The 24,356-nt window shown below is 45.4% G+C and overlaps 2 protein-coding genes across 3 annotated transcripts; both read left to right on the top strand.

The window, feature by feature from the left end:
- Positions 1-1,232: 1,232 nt before the first annotated feature.
- On the top strand, positions 1,233-16,932 carry LOC133951618 (mitogen-activated protein kinase kinase kinase kinase 5-like). Of its 2 annotated transcripts, none has more exons than XM_062385660.1 (32): positions 1,233-1,530; positions 6,812-6,869; positions 7,471-7,561; positions 7,640-7,704; positions 8,002-8,057; positions 8,159-8,206; positions 8,403-8,445; positions 8,974-9,046; positions 9,212-9,343; positions 9,920-9,982; positions 10,242-10,323; positions 10,509-10,625; positions 10,735-10,816; positions 11,034-11,080; positions 11,195-11,241; positions 11,316-11,360; positions 11,543-11,563; positions 11,645-11,684; positions 11,982-12,132; positions 12,251-12,348; positions 12,538-12,579; positions 12,919-12,997; positions 13,078-13,154; positions 13,344-13,404; positions 13,914-14,016; positions 14,116-14,174; positions 14,341-14,441; positions 15,030-15,207; positions 15,438-15,506; positions 15,649-15,741; positions 15,819-15,945; positions 16,304-16,932. In XM_062385660.1, exons 1-32 carry the CDS (start codon positions 1,420-1,422, stop codon positions 16,398-16,400), a joined length of 2,556 nt encoding a protein of 851 aa, XP_062241644.1. In that variant the 5' UTR covers positions 1,233-1,419; the 3' UTR covers positions 16,401-16,932. The 2 variants fall into 2 exon arrangements, with proteins under 2 accessions (XP_062241644.1, XP_062241643.1); XM_062385659.1 differs by having other exon boundaries at positions 11,034-11,086.
- Positions 16,933-17,550: 618 nt separating this feature from the next.
- Positions 17,551-24,356, top strand: zmp:0000000529 (WD repeat-containing protein 20). Its single transcript, XM_062385661.1, has 4 exons — positions 17,551-18,298; positions 19,575-19,757; positions 20,407-21,816; positions 22,257-24,356. The coding sequence occupies exons 1-4, from the start codon at positions 17,906-17,908 to the stop codon at positions 22,302-22,304; spliced, it is 2,034 nt and encodes a 677-aa protein (XP_062241645.1). The 5' UTR covers positions 17,551-17,905; the 3' UTR covers positions 22,305-24,356.

Here is a 24,356-nt window from a genome sequence, read left to right as displayed (position 1 = left end):
AAAGGTCAACGCCGAAGAGGGCATCTTAACACAGAGAGAGAGAGAGAGAGAGAGAGATGCTGTCTTTCTTTTTATTCAACTCTTAGATGAAAAATAATCTTTATCCTTATGTCCAATAATCACAGACCCTTATACAACCTGGTTTCTTGGTCTCTTTATAGAATAATAAATCGCTTAAACTTTAAAAAGTCCTTAAATGTCAGCAGATGAAACATAAGAAGACAAAATACACCACAAACAATATTTTCTTACAGATAATTTTGTTCATTTTGGGGAATGTGTTTGGTTTGAATTAGTTATTTCATAGAGATGTGATTATTGACAGCTGAGACTGACCCTCGATTGGTCGAGACATCAACATCACGGATTCAGTCCCCGACCGATACAGATCACATGACGTCATCGAGGCAAGATGGCGGCGCTGGAGTCCAGGATCGTTCAGCCGGTGAATTTCTCTCTGGACTCTTGTTAACTGATCAGTAAATTTAACATCAGTTTAAATTCAACCTTCGACTACTTTCTTCACATTTCTGGATCAAACTTTGAAGACAGTCGACACATCTTTACGTCTTCAGGTCTGAATTCTCAGCTGATGCTTGAGTTCACTTTTCATCTTGCTGGTCTCAGATCAGTTCAGGGACGACAGGTAAAAGAAGGGAACATCCTGCAGTGCTGCACAGAGACTCCCAGAGTGTAACCACGGTGCAGCTGCCCCTTATTTATCTCTGTGCAAATTCTACTGAACAGGAAGTTGATGTGGAGCTTCAACACACACACACACACACACACACACACACTCGTTAGTGTGAATCTGAGACTGAAACTTGCGCCAAAAACCTGAAACTCTACAAGAATTTGCTGCACACGAGCTTCAGCTCTGACATCTTCCCAATGTCTGTGCACACACACACACACACACACACACACACACACACACACACACACACACACACACACACACACTGGAATCTTTAAACTGTTGTCGTGTGTTGATCATTGAGAGAATAAAAACAATAGAACATACAACAATCAGTGTCACACATTCACATTGAACCCTGAAAAAGAAAAACGTTCTGAGAGACAGGAGGAAGGTGTTAAAGACAGAGGGTGTGAAGAAGGAGGTGAAGAAGGAGGTGAAGAGGGAGGATCGATAGCAGAGTGAGAAACAGAAACAGGAAGGGGTGTGTATGTGTGTATGTGTGTGTGTGTGTGTGTCTGTGACAGCAGCTCACTCACTCACACGATCAGAGAGACAAAGAGACACTGAGCGTCTTTTATCAGCAGCTCACATCGATGAATCATTCGTTTGGATGCCTGCAGATGAAAATGCCTCAGTGTGAGTGTGTGTGTCTGTGAGTGTGTGTGTCTGTGATTGTGTGTGACATGCCTGAGGAGGAGGATTGGTGACACTGGACTAACATGGACCTTCATCACAGCAGAGCAGCTCTGGAAATCTCCACCAGGAATCCTCAGGACGACTTTGAGATCCTGCTGCGAGTCGGAGGAGGAACCTACGGAGAAGTGTTCAAGGTGAGAGTCACCGACTGATCAGAGATCAGTGATCAGTGATCTGAGATCTGAGGGTCTGTTCAGATCTCACACTGATCTTTATTCACCTGAACATTTAAAGAATATTTAAAAGAGAATTAAGGTTTTTATTTTAATCTTGTGAATCAGAATCAGAAACACTTTTTTTAAACCTCGGGGGAAATCGGGTTTCGCTCGAGTCGCTCGAGCCAAGAATAGAAATAAATGGAGAACAAGACAATTAGAATGAAAAGAAATACAGATAAGAGAATGAAATAAGTTGAGGTTGTAAGAAAGTTTGTGCTTAATAATACAACTTTTAAAAAGACTTTGATTCATCATTGGTTCCTTTTCAAGGACACAGTCAGTGCAGGTCCCAGCTCTGATGGAGGAAGTGGGTTTAGCACAAAGTGAAAGTGTTCAACGCAACGACTGAAAACCTTCTGAGATCGTGTCCCTGAAACCGAGTCTGTCTCCTTCTCACATCGAGTTCCCTTCAGATGGGATCTAACTTGACCCTTGACCCTTGACCTCGTCCCTGTCACTTTAATGTGATCTCTCTGTTTCCTTGTTTCAGATTGAAGAATGAGTGAAATGTTTCTGTGTCTTTAGTCCAGATGTTGACTGAGAACTCATCAGCAGGTCCCTGATCAGTGAGGTTTAATCTGTGACTCTGGGGCCTCGACTTCAATGAACTTCTGACCTCGTAAAGATTCATGACAGTAAATCCCTCATCATGTTTTTACTTTAATGTTGATTTAAACAGAAAAGTTCAGGTCATTCGTCATTTCCACTCATATGTTTGACATGTGTTAGCCTCACAGCAAGAAGGTTCTGGGTTCAGATCCCAGTTCAGCCGGGGTCTTCTGTAAGATGTTTGGTTCTCTCCGGGTGTCCGTCCTCCTCCCGCTGCTTGTTGAGCTTCTATAGGTGTGTATGTGAGACCTAATGATTGTTTGTCTCAACCCGTCCACTGGACAGAGTTAGGGACAGAGTTAGGGACAGGGATAGGTAAGTGGAACTCATGTCTATTTAGATTGAAACAAGCTGCACCAGATTTCACACACTTTCACAGACCAGCTTCCTAAATGTGTCAAACCTCCCAAAGTAAAGAAAATCTAGAAAATGATCCTCAATCTGCCGTTTGTCCACATCAGCACAGGATTTAAAAATGTCCTTTCTTGACCCACGTCCCGTCCTTCAAACAAGGAACTCTGATTTGTGGTTTCTGATGAGCAACAAACAATGGACTGTGTGAAAACATAACCTCCATGGAAAGGGTCATATGTTCTGATCCTAGCTTTGGTCTCGAGTTTGGATCCTTTGCTTCTTTGCGGCCGGCCTCGGAGATTTTCCGGACATTTTGATGACTCAGCAGAAAGTCAGCTCTCTGCTCAGGATCAGTTAATATCTTTTCTGCAGAGTGAACGAGTCTCCTCTCAACAGGTCAGCGGGTTTCACAGGGAAATAATATACGACCTTTCTTCATATTGATCCACGTGTTCAAACCGACACACACACACACACACACACACACCCACACACACACAAACGCACGCAGACACACACATCATGATCGGAAAGACCAAAGTGGTTGAGAGCGTCATCCTGGGAGTTTTCCAGCTGATCCAGGACCAGCAGCGTTTCCTAACGTCTCCGTGTCCTCGTCTCTAAAGCTCCAGACGCCTGCGTCTCAGGAGCAGAGATGAAAAACAAAGAGTCGTGGACGAGGCCGAGGTGTCGTGTGATTCTGAACCAATGTCCAGCTGTGGTGGACGTCTTCCTTTAGAGACCCCTCAGCCAATTAAGGAAATGAAATATGATTTAATATCAAGATAAAGAAATAACCTGACCTACGCCAGGAGACACAGAACCCTCTCATGTTCACGTGGACATGTCTTTCTACTCGACACTGAAGCTGGTATGTGACCAAACAGCATTTCCAGCAGCAGAGACTCTCCTCTCTGTCGGAAGCAGCTCCTGGTTTTACTCGTTGGACGACAACAGGCTGCGACAAAGGCTTCAGGTCAAAGTATTTGCTGTTCCAGGATCAGTTTGAGTTCAGTGGAGTTCACTTGTTCATCGGAGCAGAACAGGTTTAGAGAGCCGGGCGGCAACGAGAGACGAGAGAACACAGAACGAGAAATACTTGGTGGTGTCGTCTCATGAGGAAATATGTCTTTATATGAATAAACCTTCATCTTTAAATGTTAAAACCAACGAGGTGACGTGCACCATCGATTTCTCTTTCAGTCGTTAGTTGATGATGTTTTATAAAAAATTCAGAGAATCACTGAAGTTAATTCAATCTGCAAAAATGAAGCTAAATATGAGGAAATAAAAGATCAAAGAACAAAACCAGACAAAAATAACATTTAAAATAAGAATTTAAAAAACTTAGAAAATATATTTTAAACAATTATTTAAAAAACAGGTGAAGCTGCTCTGGCCTTTCAGATGTTTCACGTTGTGAAGTTTCAGAGCGGTTTTAAAAAAAGGTTTAGTTCAAACAGGACGAGCCTAAAAGTTGGATTTTATGTTTTCATTCCTGTTTGTTTGTTTGTTGTTTTGTTGGTTTGGCAGCAACCCGACTGATTCCCACGAAGCCCGATTGGATGAGGAATGAGTTTTTGTAACATTTCCAGAAATATTCCAGAGAATAATTCCTGGGTCTTGATGAACTGTTTACATCTTGGTTTCCCTCTGGGTCTCTTGAGCCCTGACGCAGGTTCTGAACTCTCTGAGGGACATTTCTAGATTTCTGTTGTTTCCTCTCACCTGCATGTGTTTCCTCACCTTCTCCTGGAATCCACCCCCCCCCCCCCCCCCACAGACGTCATGTGTCACCGTCTCGTTCTCTGTAAGAAGGGAACATCCCCTAAATGTCCAAACGAGTCAGTCTGACGTAGAACTGATGCTGTGCACTCTTGTCTCCATCGCGGTGTTCGTTAGCAGGTCACTTCCTGTGTGTCAGGGTCAAAACAACTTTTTAACAACTTCTTTCTAAAGTTCAAACTAACTCCCTGCGTTTCGCTGACTCCTGGTTTCGCTCCCCTGCCGTCGTGTCAGGATTTGAACTCCCGGCTGCACATTTAAATAAAGACACACATCTGCCTTCATGGATTCTACAGGTGATTGTCGCCTCAGAGCTTGAGGAGATAACACAATCTGCTGTGATCTGTTGAGCTGCAGTTGTGTGTTTCTGCTGAACGTTGTGCGACTCTCGCTTGTGGGCTGCACCTGGCATGTGTGTAACCTCAGGCCCAAAATGAAGAAGTGAGAAAAAGCGAGTGCGGACGACAAACATAGAAAATCTGCCAGTTTGTTAAAAGTGTTTGAATTCTGTGTGGTGAAAAAGGAAGAGAGACTAGTTGTGATTCTGAAAAACGAATTGTCGGCAAACACCTCTGTGTGTGTGTGTGTGTGTGTGTGTGTGTGTGTGTGTGTGTCTGTGTGTGTGTGTGTGTGTGTGTGTGTGTGTGTGTGTGTGTGTGTGTGTGTGCTGTCAGCGGTCCATTAAAGGAATCCTTTATCATTTGAAAATTCATTGAACACAAAGTTGAACTCGAAATTGTTGCCGTGGTAGTGCGCTGCCAATTCTGCTGGGACGTCCATCTTGTTTGTGTGTGTGTGTGTGTGTGTGTGTGTGTGTGTGCGTGTGTGTTGTTGTTCCAGATGTCAGTGAAAGGAAAGACCCCCTATACTACTGTATAGGAAAACACTCAATTCAAGATGGAAAGGTTGTGAAAGGGCAGCAGCTTGAAAATGAACTTTACCTCTCAGTGACCTCATACACACACAGACACACACATAAACACATACACACACACACAGCTGGAGTTTCCATTGTCATCGTACTTGCCTCTCGACCACTAACTGTGTGTCTCGACTGTGCCGGTCGAGTTTCCGACCCTCCTGTTCAAGTTGTGTGCTCAGGTCTCAGCGTAGGACAGGTGCACGGAGGACATGTCCTCTTCTGTCTCACAACTACTGTGACTCAACTTTCCCAGAATCGGCCTCAGCAGACGTCCGCCTGCCGGGACGTCCGGTGCAGTGTCTGTGTCGTCGTGTGTTTCGGACACATGGACGCTCCGAAGCTTTGGAGCCACGTGGTGCACCACGGTGGAGGAACGAGGACAGTTCAACGACTCACAGTGAAATCTCTGATATTAACTTATATGTCATTTAAAGCATTAGAACAATAAACAGACGTGTTCCTTCCAGAGAGGTCAGCGTCTCGCCCTGATAACAGAGTCCCTGTTTCCTGGAAGACACGTCACTGTTTGTGAGCAGACACCGATTCACCTCCGTCCTTCAGGGGACGTGGAGGACAAGCCTCCACAGCTCAGATCAGATCTGTCTGACAGTACAAGGCTCTGGTGAAACCTGTAGATGTAAATGTTATGAGTGTCCTCTGCCGCGACCGCACTGACTTTCCACTGAGACGTCTCATGTTGAGCAGCACAACAATAGCAACATGCACATGTCAACTGTGACCGGTCACATTCCCTCAGGGTTCAGTCATCTGTCTTCACAAAGGGTATTTTCATTGAGGTGAAGTACATTTCTCAGAATCTTCAGAGATTCTTCTTGTTAAATACTTTATTTTAGAAATAATAAATAGAAAAAAACAGATAGATGTAAGGACGTCTCTCAGTTCTATTCTGTTCAGGCTTCCTCCATTATCCTCTTTTGAATAATAATTTACTGTGTGAACTGGATGAATGAGGCGACTCCTCTTCTTCTAACACGTTCAAATACATTTGGACTCTGCAGCTTTTATATAATTAACTTGTCTCTCAGCTCGACACAGTAACATCCTCGTAAAACAGACTTGATCACAGCCGCTCTCGTGTGGAAGAACATCTGGAGAATACAGATGTGGAGCAGCTCCAGAAGATTTCATCAAACTGGAACCAACAACTAGATTCTTATTTATTTGATGTCTTCCTGGTTTCTGTCTTTAAATAATGTGAAAAATCAAAGAGAAGTGACACCACTCTGCTATCACACTTTAAAGGTCAGCGTGTGTGTGCATGTGTGTGTGTGTGTGTGTGTGTGTGTGTGTGTGTGTCTGTTTGAGTACGCCTCAGCTCCTTCACATGTGTATTTATGTCTTTAGTGTCACGTTGCTGCGGAGAACGGTTTCACTCCACTTCACTGCACAGCAAACATGCAAATGACACACAAAGAGAAACACAACTGACAGATACAAGCTACACAATGTGACTCTCTGCAGCTTCAGTGTTAACATGCTCAGCTGTTTGTGTTTGTGTGTCTGCAGGCACGGAACAAGCAGAATGGAGAGCTGGCTGCTATCAAGGTCATCAAGATGGAGCCAGGTGAACGTTTGATCTGAACTTTGTCTTCACTTTATCAGGAAATATCAAAACTTGTGTTGATCTTTGAATTGAAGTCTTTGAACTAAACTACCTTTTTTAATTTGGTCTTTGCTACTTTACTGCAATGTGAGATACTATGAATTTTAAGAAGGGCCTCTGGATAAATGTAATTCACGTGTCCAACCTTTAACAGCATCGTCCCCGTTTCTTCTGGTGAAATCCACAGAGGTTCATTCTCACATTTCCACCTTCATGCAGTTTGTAGACTCCTCAGACACGAGGAGAACATGAAACCTCCACGTGGCCTTAGACCCGAAACATGTCTCTGACAGGAGACAAAGTGAAACCTGGACTTTGAACTTGAAGTTCACTGTTCTCGTCCCTCAGCGACACTTTTATAACCTCACACACGAAAAAGAATGAAGGTGAAGCAAAATGCAACGTGGCATCGATGAAACAATCTGAATAACCTGGAAACTCTCACTAGCATCTTAATGGACACACACATTCATGCAGTTATTGGTTCATAATGTGTAAACCCACTGACTCTACCTGTGTTGATGATGATCCTAACGTTGCTTCTCTCTGTCTTGGTCCCCAGAGGATGACTTCTCCATCATCCAGCAGGAGATCGTCATCGTGAAAAGCTGCAAACATTCCAACATCGTGGCGTATTACGGGAGCTACATACGGTAAACATGCCTGTTACCGGGGGCACCTCGCTGTGGTATGGATCATATTTCCAACACACGCTTCCTCTTGTGTTTCAGAGCCAATACACTGTGGATCTGCATGGAGTTCTGTGGAGGAGGCTCCCTGCAGGACATCTACCACGGTGAGGGAGTGATGAACCACGAGGACACGGCCTGCAGGAGTTTAGAGTTTTCATCTGTTTGGTTCAAGAGACAATTTCAGGCTCAACTCCAACACTTGCCTCTTTTCCTTCTTCAAATATATAAAAAAACTCAGTTATTAACTGTTCTCGTCCCCGGATCTGAAATGCAAATTGATATTGAAACCATCCAGTAACATAACCAATCACATTGTAATGAATCTTATTCACGGCTGTGAATCCTGATTCTCCACTGAATTCTATAAATATATATTATTACAAATTCATCTTTGTCCACAGTGACTGGTCCTCTGTCTGAACCTCAGATCGCCTACATCTGCAGGGAGATGCTCCAAGTAATTAACTTTCAATTATTCATTTAAGTTTTATTATTAATCATTTAAAAAAGCACCTCAGTGAGTACAAGGTGTGTGTGTGTGTGTGTGTTTCTGTCCAGGGCCTGGATTACCTGCACGCACAAAAGAAAATCCACAGAGATATCAAGGTGAGTGTGTCAGACGATGATTTAACTTTTATTTGAACCCAAATGTACGAACAAAAAGATAAAGATAATAAAGACAAACCATCAAATGAATCATTGCTTCTGTCTGATGGAGGTTAAAGGTCAGAAAGTGGGTTGAGTCTCAGAGTGACAACGTGTGTCTGTGGTCTGATGTGTATCTCGTTCTCTTTTCTTCCAGGGTGCCAACATCCTCCTCAACAACCAGGGCGAGGTCAAGCTGGGTGGGTGGATGTTTGCACAGTTTGTCTCTGCTGCTCTGGGTCGCTGTGGTTGAGATGAGTCACGACTCACTTCACTCATCGCTGCTTTTCAAACTCGACACATTCGTACGTGATGAGCGGCTGAAAGCTCCTCGTCCTCTGAGGGTTTCACACCCGTCAGCATCCCCCTGCTTTACGCCTTAATTACTTTAACACTGAAGAAAACTGAAGAACCCGCTTGACATATTTTAATTGACGTTTTTTCACGGTACACAAGTTTCAGTATCAAATCGTCATATCAAATTTTGTTTTTCACCCTGAACAAGGTCACACTACAACAACAACCTCTATTAACAAGAGTAGAAAGACGTGGAAACCTCAGAGAGTCCCGTGTGAGGACTCATGTCCCGGGACGGACACAAGAGCAGCAGACGCTCAGTGTAGTTTCACTTTAGATTTTTAGATTATTATTTGTAGACGCACTGAAGATACACACAAACCACATGGTTATTGGGATATTCAATATAAATACATCTGTTTCCTGTACAGCGGACTTTGGGATATCAGCTCAGATCACAGCTACTCTGGCTCGGAGGATGTCCTTCATCGGGACGCCTTATTGGTAAGAGAGCACTTTGTCTCCTGTGACCACCTGAAGCTTCACCTTCTGCAGACTGCTGGGAGTGCTTTCATATCCTAGTCAGAGCCACTCTGTCTGACTCCAGATCTGCTGCCTGGTTTTCTGATCTGTCCCCCCCCCCCCCCCCCCCCCCCCCCCCGTCCCCAGGATGGCTCCGGAGGTGGCAGCGGTGGAGATAAAGGGCGGCTACAATGAGCTGTGTGACATCTGGTCAGTGGGCATCACGGCTGTGGAGCTGGCCGAGCTGCAGCCGCCGATGTTTGACGTCCACCCGCTGCGGTAAACACCCACTGAGGAACACAAGCATGAGACCCCCCCCCCCCCGCCCCGCCCACCGCTCTGCTGAGACTCGTGCTCACAGAAACATCGTCTTCTTAGAGTCAGAGGACAGTGTCCACTGATCTGAACATGTTGGTTGATTGAAGTAGAAATATTCTGTTCCCATCAAGAGACGTTTGAATCTCCGTCACAATCACACTCAACAAAAACACACGTCAGATCTTCTGGAACCTTCTGGAAACGATGACACGGAAAACGCACGTCCAATGAGTGTGTTTGTAGACACACACACACACACACGCGCACACAGACACACACACACACATGTAAAAGTACGGTATTTAAACAGTACTTAATTCCCACCCATGACCTTGTTATTTCCACCACCCACACCTTGTTCATGCACGTTGTCGCCCGGTTACACATGTTCCTCAAGTTACTGAGTGACACACAAAGCACACAAAGTTCAGGTCAAGCCCACAAACTGAACCATGTGTAGGAACACGTGTGTAGACTGTGCAGGTCCCTGTCGAATCTTAAAATAACCTGTTTGTGCCGACTGTGTTTTTCCTGTAGCGTCCTGTTCCTCATGTCTAAGAACGGCTACCAGCCCCCGAAACTGAAGGACAAGTCCAAATGGTAAATTCAGAAACCTCATTATTAATATGATATTTATGATATTTGATCATTAAATCATGTGAGCAGCTTGGTCCTTTGCTTCGATCAGACATTTCCTAGTGTGTGTTTACACATGAAATATTTAAATCTGAAAAAGAAAGTGAATAAAGAACAACTCAACAAGTTCCTCCAAGAATAATTAATAATGTATGTGTGTACACTGTGTGTTTGTGTTAATAAATATTAAGTCCGGTGTTTTAAAATTATTTCCTGTCTGCAGGTCGTCCATGTTTTATAACTTTGTGAAGGCCATGTTGGTTCGAAACCCGAAGAAACGACCCGGCGCCTCCAAGATGCTCCAAGTCAGTGCTGCTCACAAACACTCGTTTTCAATAATCAATAAATCAAAACTATCAACTGATCAGTTGAGATTTGACAGATTGTGAATGTGTGAGAAAACACAAAGTGATTCTCTCTCTCCTCTCTGTTTTTCTCCTCCTCTCCTCCCTCCTCTTCTCCTCCTCTCCTCCTCTCCTCCTCTCTGCAGAATGCCTTTCTGACCCAGCAGGGTCTGAGGCAGGAACTGACCCTGGATCTGCTGGAGAAGTTCCATCACCCTGAGAAACTGAAGCGCTGCCTGGTGACAGATGACGAGGAGATGGAGGTCTTAACCACATCAGTCCATAAATCAGTACACAAGCCTACAGAGGGAACAGGTCTGTGATGTGGGTCCAGGTTCTAACTGACCATATGTCTGTGGCTGTTGATTCAAGGTGGCTGCTCCCGGGTCTCTGAGGAGGATCCAGTCGATCAACAAACACAACAAGGCAGAGAGAACCAACTCAGACATGAGCTGTAAGAAAACTCACTCTGCCACGTCCTCACACTTTCCTTCAGCTTCTCTCACACATCTGTACCAATCCTTTTCTGTCCTCATTTGCTTCTGCCTTGTTGTTCACCAGTTATTAGATGCTAATAAAAAATAATGCTAATTCTTCTTCTCTGGACAGTGGCTGAAATGTTCATGTGAAAGGTGTGTGAGTGTGTAATTGTTTAACTTGTGGTTTTTCAGTGGAACAGATTTACACTCAGAGGACTCTGAGGAAAGACTCACCAAATGTAACGGTAGCAGCACGAGACAAATTATAAATAAATATTATATGTAAATAGTTGTAATAGGCTTTTTTGACTGTAAAAAATATTGATTTATTGGATTTCTTGTGTTTTTTACAGTTACGACTTTGTGTGGGATCAACTGGCAGTAACAAGAGTGCAGTGAGGTGAGGATCACAGAGCAGCCTCATGAAACTCTAAAATGATCACGTTGAACATTAACCAGCGTTTTCTCCTTCAGGGACGAGGACACAGAGTCAGACGATGACTACGATGACGTGGACGTGTAAGAGAACATCTCACAGTGTCACCACATCCATGTTTCACAGAGCAACAAAGCTTTAGGATGATTTAGACACGAGACACATACAGGACCTGAAGCTAGAACCTTCTCATAGAAGCAATTTCCTCAGTTATTCTCTCTATGTGCTTTGTGTAAACCTTCTTTGTGTCTTTTGTGCTCCTCAGTCCGACAATACAGGCCACCAGGTACGTCTGAATACACACAAACTCACGTCTGTGCTCCTTCTATTCGTCTTATTTGACCGAACCAACTTTCTCTGTCAACAGCAACACATCTGATAACACTCCACCTCCACTTCCTCCGAAGGTAAATGTTGAGTGAACAGGGGAGAGAGAGTAATATATATAAATGTGTGTCCATCACAGTAAACAAAGCCTTGTGTAACTGTTTTACTTTACTTTCATTTTTGGTAAATAACATTTATTACACATTTCACATAATTTGATTTTGTTACTTTATTACATCTTTCAGAGCTTGTACCACATTTAATTGCTTCTATATTAGTTTATTATCATTTTATAATGACTATTAATTATTACCATGAGGCAGTTCCTGATATGTTTGATATGAATTACCACATTCGACATGTTTCCGTGTCCGCAGCCCAAAGCACGGACGAGCTCAGAGGAAAGCATCCCGGGGGAAGATGATCGGCTGAGGAAACCCTGCTCCCTGTACGCCCCCCCGCTCCTCAGGACCTCCAGTGGGACGCAAGTCGGTCCCACACCCCAACCTCGCTCCTCTCGACACTCGGGTGAGACACAGCTTCTGCCATCGCCCTCAAGAAACATGAGACTAAATGAGATTAAATGAAATGTATGACATCACATTTTTCTTATTGCGTGTGTGTGTTTGTGTGTGTGTGTGTCCAGACCCCGAGTCCTTATCTGTCCAGTTTAATGACCCCCCACTAGACCTCCCTCCTGAGCTCCCTCCTAAAGGACTACGGCGACGACAACTGTTATCGAAGGTAGAACAGAGGATAACACCCGGATGGAATAGATTTACTGTATTGTGTCCTTTTTACACCACTTTGTCTGAGAGTGTGTGTTCACAGCCGACTGTTGTGTTATGCAGAAGGAGGTGTAACTTAAATTCAGATGTAGACATTAGAGGAAAGTGAGTCACATCCTTTTGTGTGTGTGTTTGCTGATCTCAGGACCGTGCTGAGTGTGGGAGCCCGGTCATGAAGAAACCTCCTGTGAGTGTCTCCTCAGAGATCCGCGTCAAAAGTTCATTAACCCTCAGCAGCTGATTTTAATCTATGCAAATATTAAACCTCAGATAATGTTATGACTTTTTCAGTATCATTATTACGTTGATTTTTATAATGACATGGTCTTTATCATGGAGAAAATTATATTTTCTGTGTTTATCTGTAGCAGATCAACTAAGTTAAATAAATACATAAAGATAAACACAGTTTTTCTGGTATGACACTTCACTTTGTAGCTTGAGGTTGCATCACAATTAGAAACGACTGTAGATAAGACAGAATAAATAATTTACCCCCCCCCCCCCTCCCCCCCTCTCTTCTCAGGTCTACTTTAAGAAGATCTTCCAGGGCTGCCCTCTTAAAATAAACTGCTCCACCACCTGGGAAAACCCGGCCACCAAAGGTTTGTGTCATTGAACGATTGTCTTCCTCAGAACATGTTGAATGTGTGTGACCGTCCTGTGTCTCTGCTCTGCACCTCAGACCAGCATCTGATCCTGGGGGCGGAGGAAGGGATCTACACCCTGAACCTCAACAGCTCAGAGACCACGATGGAGCTGGTACGATCCTTATCTCCACTACAGAGACATTTTTTAATATTTGGTTTGTAAACCACAGGATCTGGTTTAGATGTTATTTCTGGCTGTGATGGAAATCCTCCAGCAAAATATTGAGTCTGACAAATTAAAAGACACGAGTCACACTTGATCAGAACAGACCAGTAAACGATGTCTGCTCTCCTCTTCCAGTTGTATCCAGGGAAGTGTACCTGGGTCTACACCATTAATCACGTCCTCATGTCCGTATCAGGTAAATAAAAGCTGTAACTCACAAACTGGACTGTCTCTTAGTCGTGTGTCTCTATCACCTGGAGGTTCCCTGAAAGAAGAGAAGCTGTTTGAACAGGTGAACGTATTTCCCACAGACGCTTCCTGCTGTTATTTTTAATAAAGAAAAAAATTAGGAAGAAAACATTCTCTCATTTATTTTGACTTCATTCTGAACGTTCTCACTTGTTTCTAGACGTAAACATCCTAACAAATGAAAAGAGGAAGTTTGCATTTTAAGAATAAAGAAAAAGAATTAGTAAATTACTTTAGATAAGAGATAGATATTGAAATTAATTTCTCGACATTTTGACTTTATTTTAAGATTTAAAGAGAAAAAAAAAAATTCTCCGATTTAGTTTCGTTTATTCATTCTTTATTTAACACTTCCACATTATTCTCAAAATGGAATAATAAAACCTTCCTCTTCTCTCTTGTTTCTTATATCTGTCCCTCAGATGAGTTGCTTAAAAGTTAATTCTGTGTTTACAGGGAAGTCGCTGCAGCTTCACTCCCATTCGCTGAAGGAGTTGTTCGAACAGGCTCGGAAAGACCAGAGGATGGTCGCCCTGCCGACACACAGACTGCTACCTAGGTAAGGCAGGACTCACCCCTGAGTTCCATTGTCTCTCTGTCTTGTTTGATTTGTCAAAAGTTTGCCTTTATGAAACTGAATGATGTGTTTCAACTTCAGGAAATACGCCGTGACGTGTAAAATACCTGATACAAAAGGCTGCAGGACGTGTTCAGTTGGTGAGAGCAAACGATATTTTTTTGTCATCGATCTCTGCATCAGAGTTCAGTTGTACTTAGGATATTTAATGTGGTAAAAGTGTTTCTTGTAAGCTGCATGAAAAAGCTTCCTGCAGATACAGTGCTGGAGAGATAAGCAGTGGAACTTGTGTTGTGTGTGTAACAGGCAGCCTGCAGCGAGGCTGTGTGTTCCTGTGCTGTGCTCTGGAGTCCAGTGTGGTGCTGCTGCAGTGGTACGAGCCCATGCACAAGTTCATGCTCATCAAGGTAAAAATATTCACGTCTGGGTTGTTTCCACAAAGCTCAGGATGAGAGAAATGAATTGAGGTCAATCGGTGACATCCTCTTAGTGACGAGCGGCTGTTTGAGCCCAAAAAAGATTCTTCCTGCACAAAAAAGCATTTTCATAAATGTCTCAAAATCCTAACATTTATAATTTGTAAAGTTAAATGAGCAGAATGACAAACTAGGGAAGGAACAAACACTAAAACCTGTATGGAGAAGATGTGTGTTACGATGCCGAGTGTTTATCTTTGTTATTGTCTGTCTTTCTGCTCTTAGCTTTTTTATGGGACGTTCACACTGACAGCCGCTTATAAAGTGGCTGCTGCCAGTGAAAGCCTTTTGTGGTCACCATTAAATATGTGAATTAGTTTTAGACCTTTGACCAGAGAACAGACTCACTGATGTTCTCAGCTGTGGCTTAAAGGTTTGAGGTTTGCAGTTTAAGTCTCTTTAACCCGCACACTTAACACGGCTGCATTAATAGCTGCTCTCTAAGAAATCAAAAACACACACAGCTGAAGAAGCAATTAAAAGCAGATTGAACTCAACTTTGCTTTTCCATGCTCGCAGCATTTCGACTTCCCCCTTCCCAACCCTCTGCGGGTGTTTGAGATGGTGGTGGCGCCCCAGCAGGAGTACCCACTGATCTGCATCGGGGTGTCCCGGGGACCCAGCCCCAACCTGCCAGTCAATGTAGAATACATGAACCTCAACTCCAACACGTCCTGGTTCACCAGCTCCGGCCTGGGTACGTCCATTCTGAAGTTCTATCTTCATGAAAAGAGTTTAGGTCAAAGTCAACTTTATTCATATAGCACATTTTAAACCACTTGACCAAAGTGCTTTACCAAGCAGCTACGTTTCTGCATTTCATGTCTCACACTGTTGTTTCTGTCGATGTTGACTATGATGTTTCTGTGTGTTTGTTGTGTGTGTGTGTGTGTGTGTGTGTGTGTGTGTGTGTGTGTGTGTTTACAGAGAAACCTTGCCCAGACATTGTGCAGGTAAACCAGCTGGACAGTAACTCACTGCTCGTCCTCCTAGAAAGTAAGTTGTTGATATGTTTATATGTTAGAGACATTCAGTTCTGTCTGTAACTGGATCTATAACAATATTTGTTCATGTTGCGTCCACTTACATATTTCCACACTAACATATTCTGGTGATGTCCCACATCTCTCCTCCACAGAGTCAGTATATATAGTTGATCTGAGGGGGGAGCTGAAGGCCAGCAGGCCCCAGACCCACGAGACCACCTTCTCTCGTGATGTGGAGTCTGCAGGTGAGAACGTCCGCTGACCAACCAGCGATGGTTAATGTTGATTTTAGCTCAGCGCTGACTCTCGTCTGTCTGGTTAGTGTATTTCGAGGACACGCTGTTGGCGGTGTGGCGTCACGGCTGGATGAGGAGAGGACAGGGTTCCACTGAGGCGCTGGAGGAAACCACCGACCAGAAGAAGATCTACAGATTGGTGCAGTCGGACAGGTACTGAACGTCTGTGGCGTTAATGTGAGGCGGCGTAACTTTCTGCAGGTTTTCTTTGTCTGTTCAAACCCTAGACTGAAAATAAACATGGACGACAAGATGGCCCCTAAAGTGAAGCCAACGTGTCTAGATTGCCCTCTTGTGGCTGGCTGTAGTATAGGTCATAAACACTGTCCATAATCAAAAGAGTCCAACAAAAAACAATAACTCTTTATCTCAGAGTTAGAGCCTAGAGTCATGACAAGATGGTTCTTAGTCTTAAATATTCCACAGGTTTAAACCCATGTTTCCATTGAGTTTAGGCAGATTTAGACTCCAGTGGTTCTGTGCTTGACATCCTCTGACCTTCTCCCTGCAGAATGGTCATTTTGGAGACACGTAAGGCGGACGACCAGTCAGGGCTGTCCAACCTGTCCATCCTGGAGAACGCAGAGAGCTACGTTTTACTGGCCTGACTCGCATGACTGGGAAATTTGGAATCTCCCAATTCCACTTGGATACTGGACTCAGTCAGCAGGAGGAGAACGGACAGTGAGGCACCAACGTTATGGTCTGTGATCATCTGACATCGCGGACCGGACAAAGATTTTATTTTCTAGATGACTGGACAGCCTCTGTCCCTCAGTCTACGCTCACTGTAGTGTGTGAGCTGCAGAAAGACTAAAGAAGATGCTGCCACAGTTTGGTTGAGTATGAGGCGGCGTCTGCAGGGACTTAAAGAATAAAGGACTGGAGCTGGAGCTTGTTTTGTGAACTGGGTTTGTTCGTCAGTGCTGGATCAGACACACACACTTCCTACTGCCGTTAAATAGTAATAAAGTTAATTAACACAAGATGAGGTGAGCTGTAATGATCTTGGAGGGGACGTGAGGGGAAATCATAACATCTGAGTTCACTGCAGCAGGAACAAGGTTTTCACTTTGTTCTTCACTGTTTGATAAAGAAACCAGTAGTGAAGATTGATGGTAAATAAATGGTGTGTATATATATGTTTGTATTTATATATATTTATATACATTCACAAAGTGCCCTTTTCTATGAGGGGTAATTCATGGTTCAGCGTCTTACCAAATCACACTGTGACCTTCTGGTTAGAGGACACCCGCTCTCCCCCTCAGCCACGACCACTTTACTGCAGGCACAGGTTGTACCTGGAAGCAGGACATGATACATCCAGTTCAGCCTGAAGACAAATCGAGGGACATGACAACAGGTTTGAATTCATCACGAGAACATATTTGAATCTACTTTCATCTTCAACCCTCAAATCACACATTTGAATATGTTCATAAACCTTCTGCAGTTGAAATGGATCCATCTCTGTCGACTCTGATCCGAGGCATCAGAGAAGACGTTGTGTTGTTTGATGCCTCTTGTTATTGAGATCTTCAACATTGTATAGAACAAACCAACAAACCAACTGTGTGGTCCTTCAGTTCATCCACTCTTATCTGTCTTGTTATCACTAACTGGTGCTGCCATCATTAATAACATCATCAACTACTACTATTCTTTTATTATAAAACCAGTCTGAGAGTTTAAACAGGATGGTTTGAGTCTGGATCTGGTTTGAGGTTTATTCAAGTCAATGGGAGAGTTGCTCCAGGCTCCAGGCTCCAGGTTCCAGGTTCCAGGCTCCAGGTTCCAGGCTCCGACCAGCATCATCAGCATCAGCAGCGTCACACGTTCTTCACGCACAGTGGATGCACGGAGCCAGAGACCCGGTGGAGGATGATGCTCACACCGGCTCAGAAGGGCTTCCTCTCCGGGATCATTAAGCAGGCAGCAGCGGTGCGGTCGCTGGTTCTGGTGTAAGATGCACGGGGTCGAACCGGGAGTGCTGGTCGGCCTAGCTCAGCTCGGCTCGCCTCGCCTCTTTCTATTCTAGTATTTCTTTATTGCATCGATATTATTTCCAGGTCAGAACCTTGGTTTCCTGTGCGGCTTGTCTGCACTAAAGATGGCCGGAGATGGCGGCGCTCTGAAGGATCTGAATGAGATTAAATCCCAGTTCCGGACCCGGGAGGGTTTCTACAAGCTGCTCACCCTCTCGGACTCGCAGCAGCGGGGCGGGCTGCCGCGGGGTCCGGCCGCTGGAGGCACGCTGGGCCCCGGGCCTGGACCCGGTCCGTTACCGGGCGGAGGGGTCGGGCTGCTGCAGGGGCCCGGGGCTGCCGCCGCCGCCTCCTCTTCCTCCAACGCCGCAGCCAACTCCTCTCCGGCGGGCTTCCTGCCGCCGGTCCGGGTCTCCATGGTGAAGCTGCAGCCCGAGGACCCGGGCGAGGAGTCGGAGAGAGTGTGCTTCAACATCGGCCGGGAGCTGTACTTCTACACCTACACCAACATCAAGAAGGTGAGCCCGCTGCCCCACGCCTCTCGGCCGGGATGACAGCTCGGATGCTCGGGCTTTAGCTTAGCATGTTAGCCTGCACCGCTGATGTGATGCTTATGGTTCTGGTTACATTGTAGATGTGTGTTCGGGTGGTGGTTAGTGGAGCTGGGGGGGGGGGGGGGGGGGCTGGTGCAGGCGGATGCTGTGTGCGAGAGGAGGCTGGAGCAGGTTCACTGTCACCGGGCGAGGGGAGCAGGGAGCGGCCTCTGACAGCTGGAGCCTCTGGAAACCAAACCTGTCAAATACAAGCTGCTGTGTGTCCTCATGCAGTCACTGTACACCCATCGGAAGAGAGAGAAGGGGGGGGGGGGGGTGGGGGGTAACTCGTCTACTGCGAGTTATCTGTGCTTACTGGGTTCCATCAAACCAACACAACCAAACCAGACAGTACAAATGATCATGATACCAGTGAAGCACATCTCCTCACCAAACTGTATCTTACTTTCAATCAAGCTGCACCGAATCAGCCTCACTCATAGCTATCAATCCTTTCATCAAGATCCATTCTTTATTTCCTGTGAAGTGTGGAGAAAACCCACTTTAAAGAGAGATGCATGGATGTTCCCCTGACACATGTCACCCCCCCCATCCCTGCTGTAATCCCTCCAGTCGTTTGAGTGTTATTCTGCAAAGACGGATGAAAACAAAGTGCAACACCACAACACTACAATCCTGCTCTGCTGCAATTACTGGAATAGATCGACTGTGATGACCCGTGCACCCTGACCTCCTGAAGGAGGATTTTCACCCTCACAGGAGGTGATTGTCTGACGAAGACCTCCCCTCGGGGACACGGGATATTGACAGAGGGAAGTGGGGGTTGTGCTGAATGTGATTTAGTCACCAGCAGCAGCAGATGGTTTACAAGACACAAGATGCTGTTGAATTTCTAACGGAAAGCCCCTTTAGTATCTCTACAAGGGTGACATCTTGAATCAGAGGTTTTTCTGGACTGTGCCATGTGGAAGGAGGTGCAGTCTGTATTGCTCCTGTAGTTTCTCCTCACTAAGAAACACTGGATGCTCCTTAAAACCTGAGTCCAGCAGCAGGTCTTAACTTCAGTCCTCCTTGTGCCCACTGATGTATTCCATCACTCTAACTGAAAGCACAGAGCCATGATTGTGGATTTTGCTCTGACACCAACATCTGATGTTTATTGGTCTCTATAGATGAGAAATGAGTTTCTTCCCTGATCTTTCACTGATGATGTTTTGCTCTTTATCCACTGTGCCTGCAGGCTGTAGACCTCAGTAAGCCAATAGACAAGAGGATCTACAAGGGGACCCAGCCAACGTGTCACGACTTCAACCAGTACTCGGCCACAGCAGAGAGTGTGGCTCTCATCGTGGGGTTCTCAGCCGGACAAGTCCAGTATCTCGACCCCATTAAGAAGGAAACCAGTAAACTCTTCAATGAGGAGGTATTATCACGTTTGTTTTTCTGCTCATTTCAGTTTCCTCTGTGTTTCAGCTCGGTGTGTTGTTGCCTTTAAAGCCTGATAGAAAACAATCCAACAGTGTCTTCAGTGTTTTCCCTCATGTGCTTTGTCGTCTCCACATTCTTTTACTGCGTCTCCTGAACAGATTATTTTCGTTTAATGGGATTCTCTTTAATGGGATTCCCAATAAAATCGAGGAGATTGGAGACTGTGTGTGTGTGTGTGTGTGTGTGTGCACTACTGCATGCAGACATTGTGTCAGCGTGTGTATGAATCTCTTCACCTCTCTGGAATTTGTTTTTCCAAATCTTTTTCCTCTTCTCTCTCCGCTGGTTTCTGTCTCTTCTGCCGCTCACCCTTGTTTCTCGATCTCTTCGGACTCGTCACTTCCCATGCTTCCCTTTTTCATGTGTTTGTCTCAGTGGTTTATATTTAGTTTGATTTTATCTAGAATCTATGTAAATGCATGCTGCATCCTCAAATCAAGGATTTATTTTTATTTGACTCTCTCTTGTATCCTTTTCGTCCATTCCTCCTCTGATTTAAAAGCTTCTTTTTGTATCACCTCTCCTTTTCTCTTCCCGGTCCTTTACCTCCCTTCCACCCTGTCTGCCTCCTCCCTGTTTTCCAGAGGTTGATAGACAAATCCAAGGTGACGTGTCTAAAATGGCTTCCCAAGTCAGAGAACCTGTTCCTGGCCTCCCATGCCAGTGGCCACCTCTACCTCTACAACGTGGACCACCCATGCGGCACCACAGCCCCACAGTACTCTCTGCTGCGGCAGGGAGAAGGCTTCGCCGTCTACGCCTGCAAAACCAAGACGCCGCGCAACCCGCTGTTGCGATGGGCCGTGGGTGAAGGGGGCCTCAATGAGTTTGCCTTCTCCCCGGATGGCGTCCATGTGGCGTGTGTGGGCCAGGACGGCTGCCTGCGCGTCTTCCACTTTGACTCGATGGAGCTGCAGGGGGTGATGAAGAGTTACTTTGGGGGGCTGCTGTGCGTGTCGTGGAGTCCAGATGGGAAATACCTTGCCACCGGCGGTGAGGACGACCTGGTTACCGTCTGGTCGTTTGCAGAAAGCCGTGTGGTAGCAAGGGGGCACGGCCACAAGTCTTGGGTGAATGTGGTGGCTTTCGACCCCTTCACGACCTCCCTGGAAGATGATGAGCCGATGGAGCTTAGCGGCAGTGAGGAGGACCTCCACCAGGGGGCGCCGAACAACACCATGCACTTCGGCCGGGTCCGAACAAGCAGCACGCTGTCGCGTCTTTCTCGGCACAGCTCTAAAGGCGGAGGTACGCCGTCGGTCACGTACCGGTTTGGCTCAGTGGGGCAGGACACCCAGTTCTGTCTGTGGGACCTGACGGATGACGTGTTGTACCCACGCTTACCGCTGTCCCGCGCCTTCACGAACACTTTCGGACCCTCGCTATCCAACTCTGGCAGCGTGGTGGTCAACAGCACCTCAGGTGGGGGAGGGAGTGGGGGGGTTGAGGGGCACCATCACCCACCTAACACCAACACTGGCACAGCCAACCCGCCAACACTCCCCTTACCGCTCCCCCGCTCCCTCTCACGCTCCAACTCTCTGCCCCACCCCGCCGTGGCAAACACCTCCAAAGGCCAGGGGGCCTCGGAGGGCAGTGGGGCAGGTGGAGGAGGGGGAGGGAGCAGCGGCGGAGGAAACATCACCCCGTTCAGTATCGGCCGCTTTGCCACGCTGTCGCTCCATGAGCGCAAGTCGGACAAGTCAGGGGGCAGCGGGGGGGTGGAGAAGGAGCACAAGCGTTACCACAGCCTGGGCAACATTAGCAAAAGCAACGACAAGATCAACGTGGCGCCGAGAAGCAATCGTCTGGACGCTGCTAAGGTCCTGGGCACCACGCTGTGCCCACGCATGCACGAGGTGCCGCTGCTGGAGCCGCTGGTGTGCAAGAAGATCGCCCACGAGAGGCTGACGGTCCTGGTGTTCATGGACGACTGCATCATCACCGCCTGCCAAGAGGGTCTCATCTGCACCTGGGCCCGGCCGGGGAAGGCGGTACGTCTGCAGTCAAGTCTTTCATTAGAAAGTCATAGTTATTTATTATTAAAAGATTTAAACAAGTTCAAATGGGACGATGCCAAAAAGTCTCATATTTATAAACTTAAAAAGGGGGATGCATTTCACTCTTAAACTGGGTCCTTCCACTTCTCTCCTCTGTGGTTTTACTTCTTCCAGGACATTTAATATCAAATTGTAATTAGCCTACTTATTGTGAGACGTTCTGCTGCCTCCAGTAAAACACTGCAGGTCAGTCATGAAGTTATTTTGAGTCGAGTTTCGCTTCTTCAGACTTCAGAAGGAGAGGATATCTCTTCTCCTTTCCGCTGCAACAATGGCTTCTTATCTTCCTGCACTTAAAAGTGAAGTTTAGATGTTCTTGATTGTCCCTCGTCTCTAACGTTCCCTCGTGTTCTGTCTCTTTGTGTCTCCTTCAGAACCTGACAGCACAGAACGGGAACTCTCCGAGCGGCACCGTGGTATAGCCGGAGGAGAAGCTTTGCACTCATCCCTCCCTCCACCTCCTCCCTCGTTCTCAGCCTTCTTCTTTTCTATCCTACGCTTCTCTCCATTCCTCCTCCAACATGTCAGACCGTGCCCGACACACGCTGATAACAATAATAACTTCATTTATACAGCAGATTTCAAAAGACAAATCATTTAAAATCATAAATCATATGGGAGTAAAACCAATATCGTTATATCAGCCAGTATATATATCAAAAACAAATTGGCAGTGATTCCTAAGAGGTCATAATCAAGTCATGACAAATAAATAAACGTTATTATAAACAACTTTAAATAAAGAATACACAAATCCAACCAATGTAGAACTTCTAGTAAGAAAATAAACATTGCAAAATTCTTTAATTTATTTCCATAAAACACAATTATAAATGCACATCTTTTCTGCTTCGTTAATTCTATAAAATAAAAGATTTCATTGGTCGGGCTCAGTTTCCTGATAACTTCACTCTCACAGTTGCGGTTTGTTGGGAAATTCTTCTGAGAGCAGATAAACAAGAACCAATGACAAATACTAATATAGAGCGTCCGCTAGTGAGCAGTTAGCTTCGCTCAGTGTTTGTTCTGGTGGCCAACAGTGGACATGTACACAACATGGACACAAGTGTGTTGACACCAGTGAAGAACAATGTGAACACATTCACACACGTTTGGCTGTAGAATGTATTTAAGATACAGAGATTGACTGTCACTCATACCAAATCTGTGTTAGCAAATATAACACTATTTAAAAAAGCTAAAATATATTTAGTTAGATCAGTTGCATCCGCCAGATTTGAAGGATTTTAATAAACGTCTAAATACCAGAAACACATATTTTGGCGCGATGGAACTTTTGATTTCATAGTGCAGCATTTATTCCTTAACATTTGTAGTAAGAAATCCTGATGTTTTATGAGCAGGAAACACTGATCTGTCCTCACGGAGAGTTTCCAAACTCACGCCACAGTGGGAAGGAAGTTTTTCCCCTCTTCCATCACCTCCCTCCTCCCTGTTGCTCTGCAGAAAGACTGCATCCAACAAACCGACCCTCCTCTCAGTTTGTAACCCTGAAGGAACGAGGAGCAAAGTCTTCTTCTGGTCTACAGCCTCTGGTGTTCAGCCTCTGGTCTACAGCCTCTGGTCTTCAACCTCTTTTCTTCAGCCCCGGTTCTTCAGCCCCCGTTCTTCAGCCTCTGGTCTTCAGCCTCTGGTCTTCAGCCTCGTCCCATCCCCCCCTTTTCTCCTTAATGCAAAAGCCACTGCAAAAGCCACGGCCATTGTATTTAAGTTATTTATTTTATCACAAGACTGTGTAGTAATTTATACTGTAAATACTGAAAATACTCTATAAATACAAAAAGGACAAACGCGTATGGAAATAAGGACTTGACAACGAGTAAGTGAAGAAAAAGCCGTGAAGATGAAGAATATTGATATATGAAGATCCTTCTATTGTATATAAAAAACACAGTTAAAAGTTGAATGTCTGCTGTTTAAGGGAACTTGAAGATGTCAATGTGTTTTTATTTCGTGTGAGAGAGTTTCTCCAGTTCGTCCCTGAAAGTGAGAAGGTTTAAATCCGTGGATGGAGACGAGGGTACTTTGGGTTCAGGATCCTCAGAGCGGTGGCTCGCTCCACGTCTCCGCTCCCCGTCCAAAAACATTCTGCTGACAAACATCATGTGGACAAACAGCATCAAGGCTCACGATCAAACACACACTGTTGCACATTCCGAACATGAAAAGGCTTACACGTACTATACATGCACCCACACAACAAACTAACACAAACCCACCACTGGTGTAGCATCATATGCAGTTTACTGTGTCTTGGGCACTGTGTCCATTCCTGTTGCACCTGAATTGCCTCTTGCAAGAATTTGCACATACAATAAATCCACAGTACATCCTGAGTTGTCATTGCTGACGTAGGGTTTTTATTTTCTTGATCGATCTAAGCTCAACATGTTTGAACAGAGGATTTAATACGTGTGCATCTGTACCAACATCTAGATTTATTCCCTTTGACG

This window comes from Platichthys flesus, chromosome 4, assembly GCF_949316205.1.
Source record: "Platichthys flesus chromosome 4, fPlaFle2.1, whole genome shotgun sequence".
Lineage (NCBI taxonomy): Eukaryota > Metazoa > Chordata > Actinopteri > Pleuronectiformes > Pleuronectidae > Platichthys > Platichthys flesus.
The sequence above is the reverse complement of the archived record's forward strand: the minus strand, read 5'-3'. Positions and strand labels throughout refer to the sequence as shown.